We start from the raw sequence: 12,997 nt of genomic DNA, 5'->3' as shown, positions 1-12,997 counted from the left end.
CAGCAGTGGACCCCAGAGGCACGACGTGCAGGCCCACCGGCGTGTGGACACGCCCTGATGCCTGCCAACCACTGTCCCAGCTAGGGGTCAAATAGCATGGGTAGATGGGGCTCATAGCCTTGGATAGCAACCTGTCTAAGAGAAGGGCACCCTGAAATTAAATCGGGACTGCGAGGAGTTGCGCCCCACAGTCCGCTATAAGCATAGTAAAGCCAACCATGGAGCACAAAGACATCCCAAATACTATACTTCCAACGGCGGGAGTCCGTAGGAACATCGCAGCGGACGGTGGTGCTGGTCCTCCTCCGGGAGGACACCATGACAACGGGACCTTAAACCCCGGGATTGTCCCAGGGAGGGTCCTGTCCGACCACATCACCCCTTCCAATGCACTCATGCGCTGTCGAAGACCAGTTGTTATGGGAACCTTCAACGCATGCACAGCGAGAGAAGAAGCGAGGTTGATAGAACTTGCACATTGCGCAGAGGAACGGGGAGTGGAGATCCTGGGGGTCCAAGAGCATAGGAGAGTGCACACTGAAGACCCGATACTGTACCACAGAGTGGAGAGATGCACGTTCATTTCCGCATCAGCGTGGAAGAACGATTCCCAAGCCGCAACAGGAGGTGTAGGGTTAATGCTGGGCCCACGGGCACATAAGGCTCTACATCGGGTTTACCACCATACCGACAGGATTATGTGCACAGAGTTCTCGGGTAACCCAGTAACAACAGTCATAGTCGTGTACTCACCCACCAACGTGGCGCCATCTGACAAGGTGGAGAAGTTCTTTGAGGACCTTGTAAGAGCGGTCCGCGGGGTCCCAACGCACAACTTCCTGGCAATCCTTGGGGACTTCAATGCGAGGCTTGGACCAGAGGACGTACCCTTCCCTTATCACGACTCTACCAACCGCAACGGCACCTACCTCACTGCCTTCCTCACGGAGCACGAGTTACTGGCGGCAAATACCATCTTCCGGAAGAGAACAGGAAAGAGGTGGACCTTCCGGGACCGAGCCTCAGGAATGCTACGGCAGCTAGATTACATCTTAGTGAGGAAGAAGTGGAGGAACTCCATCATGAATGCTGAGCCATACAGCACTTTTAGTTCTGTGGGCTCAGATCACCGCGTGGTCTCAATGAGGGTTCGTTTGAGCCTCAGGGCCCCCAAACCAAGTCCCAAAATCCGGTATAACTGGAAAGCTTTCTCAAGTGACCCTGGCCTTCTAACCAGATACACAGAGGAGGTGAGGAGACGATTCCAGCAGCTGGACAGGGGAGCGGAGGCAAGCAGCGAATACAGGAGATTCGTCACAGTGAACGAGGAGGCGACCAGACTGTGCGTGCCTAAGATGGAGAAAGTCAGAACCTCCCTGCGATCAAAACATCCAGAGGTCATAGCAGCACGTGGGATGGTGGAGGAAGGCCGCCTCAACTTTGAGCGGGAACCAACTGAGGAGAGGCGCAGTGAGCTGAACGAAGCCAAACAGTTTCTTTTCAGAACCTATGATACCATCAAAGGGGAAGAACTGATGGAAAGAGTGCGGAGGGTGCAGGCGGCGCATGGGGAACAGCGGTATGGGGAAGCATGGAGGGTCATCAATGAAATGACGGGGCGGAAGAGGACCAAGGAGGGACAGGTGAAGGGACACAGCCCGGAAGAGAGGGTGGCGACCTAGTCAAGCCACTTCAAAAGGCTGCTGGGAGAAACAGCAGATGCAGCTGAGGAAGAGGAAATACCATCAGACCTCCCAAACCTGAATGTCAACGATGGTCCCTTCGCACTCGGTGAGCTCGTCAGGGCAAAAGCCACAGTAAGAGTGGGAAAAAGCGCTGGTCCGGATGGAATACCCCCAGAGGTGCTGAAGAACTGTGATCTTGATGACATCATTCTAGAATTCTGCAACCTTGCTCTGCTTCACAATCGGCAGCCTGATATGTGGTCTCTATCAAACATCGTGCCAGTGCCCAAATCCGGAGACCTCTCGAAGCCGGACAACTACCGAGGTATCAGCCTGACCTGTATCACTGCGAAAATCTACAACCGCATGATTCTAAACAGGGTCCGGCAAGCAATCGACCCTCACCTGAGAGTAAATCAGAATGGATTTCGACTAGGGCGAACTGCTACAACCCAGATCTTGGCACTAGAGGAGGTGAGGAAGGACAACCTGACTGTAGTCTTATGTTTCATAGACTTCAAAAAGGCATTTGACTCGATTCATCGAGGCATGATGGTGAAGATCCTGAAGGCATACAGAATTCCTCCGAACCTACTTCGGCCAATAGAGTCCATGTACTCAGGAACAAGGGCCAGGGTGGTGACTCCAGATGGCAACAGCGAGGAGTTTGACATCCTGGCTGGAGTTATGCAAGGGGATACATTGGCCCCCTTCCTCTTTATCATAGTCCTTGATTATGCGCTCAAGAAGGCAATCAGTGGGCGAGAGCAGGAACTTGGCTTCACGTTGACACCAAGGAAGTCAAGTCGGCACCCGGCAGTAGTCTTGACAGACCTTGACTATGCGGATGACATTAGTTTGCTCTCCAATAACATGGAACAAGCTCAGGAATTACTACACAGGGTGGAGCTAGAGTGGACTAAGGTTGGCCTTAGGGTAAATGCAAAGAAAACTGAGGTCATGACCTACAACGTACCACTGGAACATCAACCTCTGATAACAGTAGGAGACACTGTGCTGAAAGAAGTTGAGGACTTTAAGTACCTGGGCGCATGGGTCAACTCAACTGAGCAAGATCTAAAAGTGAGGAAGGCACTTGCATGGAGGGCCCTGAACGGCATGAACAGTGTATGGAACTCCAACCTCTCCCGCCAAATCAAACTCAGCTTCTTCTACGCGACAGTAGAGTCTGTTCTCCTCTATGGCAGTGAATGCTGGACCCTGAATCCAACCCTAGAGAAGTCCCTGGACGGGTGCTACACCAGGATGCTGCGTGCAGTGCTTAATATCAGTAAGAGTGTGCATGTAACCAACAAAATCCTGTATGAGGGAGTATCAAGAGTGAGCAACAAGATTGCTGTGAGGAGAATGAGACTTGCAGGACATTGCCGAAGGCATCGCGAGCTGCCAGCCAGCAAGCTGGTGCTATGGGAACCAACACATGGCCATCGGTCAAGAGGACGTCCCACGCTAACATACGTGGACATACTCAAGAGGGATACAGGAGCCCAGAGCACCAACGAACTGGCCGGATGCATGGAGAATCGGGATGCCTGGAGGCAACGATGGAAGTCTCGTCTGAGGACGACTTAGAGAGAGAGAGAGAGAATATAAGTAAAGTGTTATATTGGTATATAGCACTTTATTTTGATAGCTTACTTTAGAGTAGACGTTCAATAATAATGATGTTGAAAATTCAGCTCTGCCATCAGAGGAATAAATTACATTCTAAAATGAATTAAAATAGAAAACAGTTATTTTATATTGTAATAATTCTTTCAAAATCATCAAAAATCCTAATTACCATAAACTTTTGAAAGAAGTGTATATTCTTTTTTTTTTTACAAAATCTTATTATCATACACATTCGTGTAAACTCAATTTGGTTTAAGGATGTAACAATCAATATCAGTGGTATCCATAATCTGAAAACTCTAACGGGCTTTTTCAATCTGCAGATTAGAACGGACAAGGGACAAAATGTTTAATTAAACTGTCTAAAATAATGCTTTTAGCTTGCACTTAACAGAAGAACTGATATACACCCTACTGTGCCATTTTCAACATGAACAAATAACACAACTGGTAAACAGTAAAATAGGCAAATTACCAGGAGCATCAACAAATTACAGAGAGAGTCTATAGTATGTGTAAAATACCCAGAAGTACTCTGTGTTGATGCAATCATATCTCCACAACTGGAAACAGATTTACTGAACAACGAGAAAGAGAGAGAAAGAGAGAGAGACAGAGAGAGAGGAAGAAAGAAGGTTGCTGCCAGATTTATAGACAAGAAGAGGCTGAGAATTAAACAGAGGAAGTCTCTTGGAGAAAGCAGCACTAATTCCAGAAGTGGCTCTCTGGGACACAATACACGACAAGAAAAAAAGGGAGAGCATGACATTCGGTAAAAAGAATGAATGCAAAAAATAAAAATAATATAATCTACTAAAAGTTGCATTTAGATGCAGTGGTATGAAGATAGCAAGGAACCACTTAAGAGGCACGTTTCTAATTTCCACAAAAAGAAATGAATAAACACTCAGAGAGGCTCTTCACCATATTCTATAATGAGTAGTGCATTAGAAACAGTGTGCCCAGGGACAAAACAGAACCAAGCTCTAGGGAAGTCAGAGGAAGTGTGTCACTACTGCTTGTTATAAAAGTGATCCATTTTTTAATTCCTTCTGTAATTGCAGTGTTAATACTAAAGGAATGTGTGCGTGATGTAAAAGTATTTTTAATACAGTCATATTCTCACGGTCGTTGGCTGTAATGAAAGCGCGCGATGAAGAAGATACTAAAATAGGTCTTTAATCCAAGAATCAAAACATTAAACCAGAGAATAAGGAGGAAACACAACCATGAACACACTGACTTCAAACATTAAATAATGCATGACAAGGAACTAACTGAAACAGAGGGGGTAACACTTTCTATGAAGACCATGCTTATAATTAATTATAGCCCCATTTATACTTATTTATAAGTAAGTATTACTATTCTATAAATATATTTACAAAGACTCATGAAGACCTTATCTGCATCATAAGAATAGTTCTGCCAGAAAGACTTGGGAGTACTGATCTTTTATGCTACAAGTATTAGAACACGATTGGATAGATAGAGTCTTCCCGGCAGAACTTACGCTAAAGCTTTCATTTATAGTTACATTTAGGGATGCACTGATACCACTTTTTCCAGAACGAATCCGATACCGATACTTTAATTTTTGGTACTCGTTGATACCAATACCGTATAACCGATACCTGTATTTTCACTGCATTTGTCATTTTTAAATGTATTGGTAGAGAAACCAAAATAATATAAATCATATTAGTTGGCTTAATTTGTTCATCAAATAAATATTTCCTTCAGTTATTTTCATGCTTAAATGCATTGTATATGAGCTTCTGTTACTTTCACTCTTCATTCTATTGCTCTATCATGTTTTATCTTTCATTTAATAGCACATATTTAGAGCAGGGCTCAGTGCTGAGGATTGGGTCAGTGGTACAAATGTTTAGACACCACTGAAATTTTCATTCTTTATTCCAATTTTGATACTACAATAAAAACAACAGTAATCAATCAAATGTAAAAAAACTCATTCATTACATATGCATATAAATTAAACATAGATGGATCTTTTTGCAAAGTTACAAAAGGTAGCCTATTTAGTCAAGAGCAGTGAGTAATTTATTTGTCCTTTGTTTGATTAACATTAAAACACAGCAGCAGGTTTATAAGACTGCTGCCCCTTTAAGACCGAACGCATGGACCCCATTTGAATACACTGTCTACGTTCACTTGAATTCGTCAAGGGGGTAATCCATCGACCGGAAGTTGAAGCCGGCCGGGTGCCGCCATGTTGTAGCAGAACTTCACTTGCGTTAGCATTTCCATTGACTCCCATTCATTTTGGCGTCACTTTGACAGCGAATAACTTTACATCTGAGGCATTTAAAGACTCCATTTGTCCATTATTTATTTCTAAAGAAACTCGACAATGTATAAAGTGCTCCATTACCTTCTATGTTACATTATGGCCCCGTAGAAACAGTTTTAGTAAAAATAGGCTAACGATTGCGTCATAACCACTCGACTCTCTGTCGCGCTGTACAGAAATTACCATACAGACAGGAGGAGAAGCTCGCAGGCAATCGGGGGGACGCCCCGTCAAGGGAGAAGCCCATAGATAATGAGTCCATAAAAGCAACGGAATACTTACTCCTGCTCACTCACGCCAAAGAACTCTTTGCTCAAGTTTCCCGTCTCTGCAAGATTAACGTTGGCAATTTTCACGCACAGCTACTAGAAGAGTAACGTCTGGCAGACAGGTTGCTCACGTCATCAAGCTTAGTTTGAGTCGGTTTGAGTCTGCCCGTCAGGAACGGAAGTGCTCAGAAATCGCTAAAAATGGGCTTCAACTGTCTCAACTGAGTTCCAATGAGATGGCTCTGTCCATTTCTTATACTGTCTATGGAATTCGTCAGTACACGTGTAACAGGTACAGAAAGTGTACTGTTAAAACGTATGTATTGTTTATTATAATGTACACAAAATGGTTTATTTTCATATATCTGGTATACTTGCCTGAAGAATGAGCGTTTTTCCCCTTTAATTGCTGTGATGTCATCATGAGCCTACACAATTTCCTGTTTTGTCTCCTCCTCTTCCTCTTGGCATTGTTAATGCACTGAAGAGGTGAGTTGTTTTTGGCTCCTGTTAATCTTAATTAATCTTTATTTTAATTGTTGCTTTTGTGTCTAAATCTGCACTGCAATTTATGTGTATTATGTTATTTTTATAATTGTACCAAGTTATATTTTTGACTTTGGTCTATATATGTGGAGATGAAAGCACATGGTGATTAAATGTACATCACATTTGTTTTATAGAGCAATATAAGGGTGATTTACTCAAAGGCTGCTCTTGTTTTTGTATATCAGGTATGTTTTCTCTGTATTTCTTCCTCTTGGCATTGTTAATGTACTGAAGAGAGCGATATAAGGGTGATTTACTCAGAGGCTGCTCTTGTTTGTTTTGTATATCAGTAAATCCAGTGAAACCGCCGCCTGTTGTCCCGTGTCTGTCTCCACAACGCTACACAACGCAGACGTTGTTAAAGTGTTTTGATAACTGGTGTCGCGAGCCACCGGTTACACAAGCAAAAGACGTGAAAGACAATTCAATTCAGTATTTGCGCGCTGAGACGCTGGTTTTCGGGGTGCGCGCTTTGGATGTTTGCTGGAACTACTTGACCTGCAAAAGTCATGTAATAATGTAGGGAATCGAATCGGTTACCTAACGTAACCTCGGTTCTCTCTAGAAGAGGGAACGAGTATTGCGTAAGCTAGCTTACGCTGCGGGAAAGATTCCTCTGCGGCAGACCTAGAGCAGGCTAGCTAGCAGCTCATTGGTTCGCTCAGAGAGAACTGCTTAAGCCTATGGGAGAGCGGGGCTGAACCCGCTTCCAATGAGAGGCGCCCGCGCGCTCATTGCGTCATGGCCCGCCAGAATGGGCGTGGCTATGGTGTATATAACAGTCTCTCCCAGGCTTATATGTTGATTTATTTCAGCGTGAAGCGAAACGCTAGTAGCGCAAGCACGGCCGGGAACGCAATACTCGTTCCCTCTTCTAGAGAGAACCGAGGTTACGTTAGGTAACCGATTCGTTCTCTTACGAGAGGTTCTCTCGTATTGCGTAAGCTAGCTTACGCTGCGGGAACACCTGGTCAACGCCGTGCGCGCTATGAATCCACTCATGAATCCCAGGGTGATACCGGGGGATTTTTAACGTGGAGTGAATGTATTATGAGGCCGGCAGAGCGGGCACATGAAGTGTATACATAAGCATGTATGATGAAGTGTATAAGCATTTAAGGAGAGCACAAGGGGCGAACCGGTTGTGTGAGGGACTCCCAGTAATGCAGCTTCTTAGGGAGCTGGTCGTTAGACAGCTAGTCATTTTGCCTGCAAGGCGGGAACTTCCAAATCTGACAAAAGTGGACGGGGAGGCCCATCCCGCGGCCACACAAATGTCATGAATGGAAATTCCACAGGACCATGCCCACGATGAGGCCATGCCTCTAGTGGAGTGCGCCCTGATGCCCAGAGGGCAGGGCAGGCATTTAGATGCGTAAGCAGAGGCGATAGCGTCTACTATCCATCTAGACAGTGTCTGTTTAGAGGCGGCCAGACCTTTGGTGCGCCCCCCAAACGACACGAAAAGCTGCTCAGCGTGTCTGAACGCGGCAGCGCGCGTAGTGTACAATCTCAGAGCCCGCACCGGGCAGAGGAGATTGGCGTCGCGCTCACTATCGGATGAAGGCAGAGCCGATAGGGAAATAATCTGAGCCCTGAACGGGGTACCAATCGCCTTCGGGACATAGCCATGTCTAGGTTTGAGAATGACAACAGAGTCATTCGGTCCAAACTCGAGACACGCGGCGCTGGATGAGAGCGCGTGAAGATCCCCCACGCGTTTTACTGAGGACAGAGCCGTCAGAAAAACGGTTTTGAGCGAGAGGTATTTTAGGTCCACAGACTCGATGGGGGGTGCTTTCATAGCTTCGAGAACTATAGAAAGATCCCAGATAGGAACCGAGGGGGGGCGCGGAGGGTTCATCCTCTTAGCTCCCCTGAGGAAGCGGATGACTAACTCGTCTTTGCCCAGGGACTGAGCGCGTCGGGGTTCAGAGAACGCCGCGACGGCTGCCACGTAAACCTTGAGAGTGGAGGGGGACCTGCCCTTGTCCAGCATCTCTTGAAGGAAAACAAGCAAAGACGGCACCTCGCATGACCGTGGGTCCAGATGTTTGTCGGTGCACCATTTTGAGAACACAGACCATTTAGACGCATAGAGCCTTCTCGTGGAAGGTGCTCTAGCCTGTATGATAGTGTTTCTTACTCCTTCTGGCAAATCGACGAATAGTCGTTGATCACCCATGCATGTAGCGCCCAGCGCCGTGGATGGGGGTGCCAGATCGTGCCGCGAGCTTGAGAGAGGAGATCTGCTCTGACTGGGATGGGCCACGGGGCTGTCTGTGACAGCTGAGTGAGCTCCGGAACCCAATTCTGACTCTCCCAACGCGGGGCTATGAGGAGCACCGAGTGGCGTGTGTCCCTGATCCTCTGAATTACCTGTGGTAGCAGAGCGATCGGAGGGAATGCATAGAGCGGGCGGCGAGGCCATTCCTGGGCTAGTGCGTCCTCGCTCCTTGAGAAAAATATTGGGCAGTGAGCGTTCTCTTCTGACGCGAAGAGGTCCACCTCTGCTCTGCCGAATAGCCGCCACAGTATTTGGACCGTTTGTGTGTTCAGGGACCATTCTCCTGAGGAGATGAGGTTCCTGGACAGTATGTCTGGACCGTCGTTCAGATGGCCCGGCACATGCGTCGCTCTGAGCGAGAGCAGGCGGCTCTGAGACCAAACTAAAATGCGGTGTGTCAGTAGGAAGAGATTCCTGGACCTGACACCGCCCTGACGGTTGAGATAGGAGACCACAGCCATGTTGTCCGAACGGATCAGGACGTGGTGTCCCCGAATGAGCGGGAGGAAGCGCGAAAGCGCGTTCTCGACCGCAAGCATTTCCAGACAGTTTATGTGTAAGGGGCTTTCCTGTGTCGACCAATGACCGAAGGCCAGTGAGCCCTCGCAGACTGCACCCCAACCCGTGTTGGATGCATCTGTCGAGATGACTTTTCGGCGGGAAAAGGTCCCCATCGTGACGCCCTGTCGAAACCATTCTGCTACTGTCCATGGCTGCAGCGCCGTGAGACATGTCTGCGTAACTCTGATCAGCTGGCGGCCCGTGTTCCACGCGCGGTGGGGTACACGGCTGTTTAACCAAAGCTGAAGCGGACGCATGTGCAGAAGGCCCAGCTGAAGCACAGCGGAGGCTGAGGCCATGTAACCCAGCATCCTCTGAAAAGTTTTCAGAGGTGAGCGGGTGCCCATCTGAAACGAGGCGGCCAGTCGCTGTACACTGCGCGCGCGCTGTGTAGACAGGCGAGCCGTCATCGTGACCGAGTTCAAATCTATTCCTAGAAAGGAAATCGATTGACTGGGTTGAAGGGAGCTCTTTGTCCAGTTGACAGAGAGGCCCAGCGTTTTCAGATGGTCGAGGAGAACTGTGCGGTGCGACAGAAGCTCCGTCTGTGATTGGGCCAAAATCAGCCAGTCGTCCAGATAATTCAATATGCGCAGCCCCTGGCTCCGCAGGGGGGCGAGCGCCGTATCCATGCACTTCGTAAATGTGCGGGGCGCCAGGGATAAGCCGAACGGGAGAACGGCGTATTGATAAACATGACCCTCGAAGGCGAAACGTAAGAATGGCCTGTGACGGGGATTTATCTGGATCTGAAAATAGGCGTCTTTCAGGTCTAGAGAGATGAACCAGTCCCCCTGGCGCACCTGCGCGAGGAGTTTCCTGGTAGTGAGCATCTTGAACGGTCTCTTCATGAGCACTTTGTTCAAAGACCTGAGATCTAAAATCGGTCTGAGGCCGCCGTCTTTCTTGGGAACCAGAAAATAACGGCCGTAAAACCCCGACTCGGTCATAAATGGTGGGACTCTCTCTATGGCGCCCTTTTGCAACAGCGTCGCAATTTCTGAGCGGAGCGTGCCGGCGGCCAGCGGGCTGACAGTAGATTCGAGCCGCGGGCGGCGGCGAAACTGTAGCAGATAGCCGTTCTTTATAATGCTTAGTACCCACGGGGAAATGCCTGGAATGGCTTCCCACGCTTTGGAGCATGCGGCTAGTGGCCGAATGGCTATATCGCCCTGATTGCTGTACATAGCGGGCTGGACACGGTGTTTGGGCGCGCTTTGAATGTGTGTGACAACGGGATTTGCACTCAGAGAGGAGTCTATGGGCCGTGAAACAGAGCGAGCAGAGAGGGGACACGCGCACGAGCTCGTGGGCGTGTTTATGTTCTCTGATATTAGAGCGGGCTGTGCCCGTTTCATGTGATGGGGCTCTGATAGAGACACGGGATATGTTATGCTTGTGTGTATGGGTGAGCACATGATTGTGGGCACATTTTCTACACAACTGGCAAATTTTCTCTTTTTGAGATTTCTCTGGGTAGCCGTAAAAACGGCTTTTTGTCGCTCGCAAGCGGGCTGGGACACCGGCTTGTTTGTGGCGGTCAACACTACAGCAGTCGGCGAAATAACGGGGACTGGCAGAGGGCGAAGCTTTGACGGCGGTCCGGCCGCAGCGGGAGAGCACCGTCGTTTTCTTGACTTTGCTAGGCAGACTTCTGATGATCAGGCTTCAGCGTGATCTTAGGTCGCGGGCCTCGTGGGGGCGGCGGTCTGCGGCGGCTGTCAGAGCGAGAGCGAGGGCGGCCGCCCTGTCTGCGCTGGGCTGTTTGAGTCTGCGGAGGGGAGCGCTGTGGTGGAGCTCTGGCAGGAGGCTCGCGAGAGCGGCCCGCGGAAGAGCAAGCGCGGCGGGGCAGAAACAAATTCATCGCCTGAGTAGCTTTCTGGACCTCAGAAAAGCGATCGACGATTCCCGTGACAGCAGATCCAAAAAGGCCCGTCGGGGAGAGGGGCGCGTTAAGAAACGCGGCGCGCTCAGAATCTCCCATGTCGGCGAGCGTGAGCCATAAGTGTCTCTCGGCAACACAAAGGCTGGCCATGCATCTCCCCAGAGCTTGTGCGGCGGCTTTAGTGGCGCGAAGGGCGAGGTCCGTAGCACTTCTCAGATCCGTGACAGCGGGGGAGGGGTTTCTACCGCCTTCGGCCCACTCACGGAGAATATCGCTCTGTAATACTTGGAGGACAGACATAGAATGTAGCGCTGCGGCGGCCTGACCGGCGGCGGCGTAGGGCGCGAGCATGAAAGCTCGAGGTCGCTCTGCAAGCTTTCGAAGGAAGCGTGGGGGAAGAGCGCCATCTAGCAGAGGGCGGGCAGAGGTGTGCGGCGACCAAGTCCTCGACGGGCGGCATGGCTGAGTAACCTTTTTCGGCGGCTCCGTCCACCGAGCGCAGCGAGGCGGATATATCAGAGCGGTTTCTAGCCGAGAGCGGGGCATTCCAGGACTTCGTCAGCTCAGCGTGAAGTTCAGGCAGGAATGGGGCGGCCCGGTTGCACGCGGGGGTCGAGCGCCGATGAAAAAAGCTGCCGTCCATCCGGTTCGGGGCCTGCTCGGGTGGAGGAGACCACTCGAGAGCGAGGCGTTCGACGGCCTGTGAGAGGAGGCGCATTAGTTCCTCCTCTATCCCGGCGCGGATCCCCGCCGACTCTCTCGTGGAACCGAGAGATGACCATTCTTCACTGTCTGATGCGAGCAGTGAACAGGAGTCCTTCTCCTCCGCGGCGTCATCGGAAGCGACAGAGCGGCCACTCGGCGGCAACTGTATGTCCGGCAGGGGCGGGGAGGGAGAGCGGGAAGCGGGAGGCGGCGGCGGCGGCGGCCCGCATGGTTCCGCTGGGGGCTCCGGCGGCCTCTGGGAGCGGCGTTTCTTCTTACGCGGCGAAGAGGGAGGCGGCGCGGGAGCGGATTTTGCTGCCAGAAGTTGTGCCCGCAGGGACGACAACGGCAGGCTCTCACAGAAGTCGCATCCTCCATCCGCGAGGGCGAGTTCTGCGTGCTCGAGTCCCAGGCAGAGAGCGCAGATGACATGGCGGTCTCCGTCCTCGAGACGAGCGCGGCAAGAGCCGCAGGAAAAACGAGACATCTTTAAAAAGACGCTCGGCTCTTTTAGATATAAATAGAGAAAAGAGAAGGATACAGTCGTCGGATGGCGCTAGCTTGCAGGGCGGCTGAAGGTGGCGAAGACGGCCGGCTTCTTCAGGGTCCGGGAGCTCGCTAGAGTGATGCCTTCTCGACGGCGACGGCTTTTCTCAGGACAGCAGAAGCGTGCAGCTTGCTGAAGATGAAATGAATCAACATATAAGCCTGGGAGAGACTGTTATATACACCATAGCCACGCCCATTCTGGCGGGCCATGACGCAATAAGCGCGCGGGCGCCTCTCATTGGAAGCGGGTTCAGCCCCGCTCTCCCATAGGCTTAAGCAGTTCTCTCTGAGCGAACCAATGAGCTGCTAGCTAGCCTGCTCTAGGTCTGCCGCAGAGGAATCTTTCCCGCAGCGTAAGCTAGCTTACGCAATACGAGAGAACCTCTCGTAAGAGAACACCTGTTATACATAAATCAGGTACAGTTCATGTTTTATACATATACGATTTAGTTTTAATCAAAATAACGTGCTGAGTGAACGATCAGCAATCAAGAGCATTCAACAGAAGTGCTCTCTCTCTCTCTCTCTCTCTCTCTCTCTCTCTCTCTCTCTCTGTTA

At 50.0% G+C, this 12,997-nt stretch overlaps 1 protein-coding gene across 1 annotated transcript; it reads left to right on the top strand.

The window, feature by feature from the left end:
• The first annotated feature begins 218 nt into the window (after positions 1–218).
• Positions 219–1,682, top strand: LOC130081755 (craniofacial development protein 2-like). Its single transcript, XM_056246464.1, has one exon. It carries the CDS (start codon positions 219–221, stop codon positions 1,680–1,682), a length of 1,464 nt encoding a protein of 487 aa, XP_056102439.1.
• The last annotated feature ends 11,315 nt before the right edge of the window (positions 1,683–12,997 follow it).

This window comes from Rhinichthys klamathensis, unplaced genomic scaffold (assembly GCF_029890125.1).
Source record: "Rhinichthys klamathensis goyatoka isolate OS25496 unplaced genomic scaffold, OSU_Roscu_1.1 h1tg000040l_1, whole genome shotgun sequence".
In the NCBI taxonomy this organism is placed as follows: domain Eukaryota; kingdom Metazoa; phylum Chordata; class Actinopteri; order Cypriniformes; family Leuciscidae; genus Rhinichthys; species Rhinichthys klamathensis.
Note: the sequence above shows the minus strand (reverse complement) of the source record. Positions and strands in the feature narration are given on the sequence as shown.

Coding starts and splice junctions, on each gene's coding strand:
- LOC130081755 (XM_056246464.1), top strand. CDS start 219: ATGGAGCACAAAGACATCCCAAATACTATACTTCCAACGGCGGGAGTC.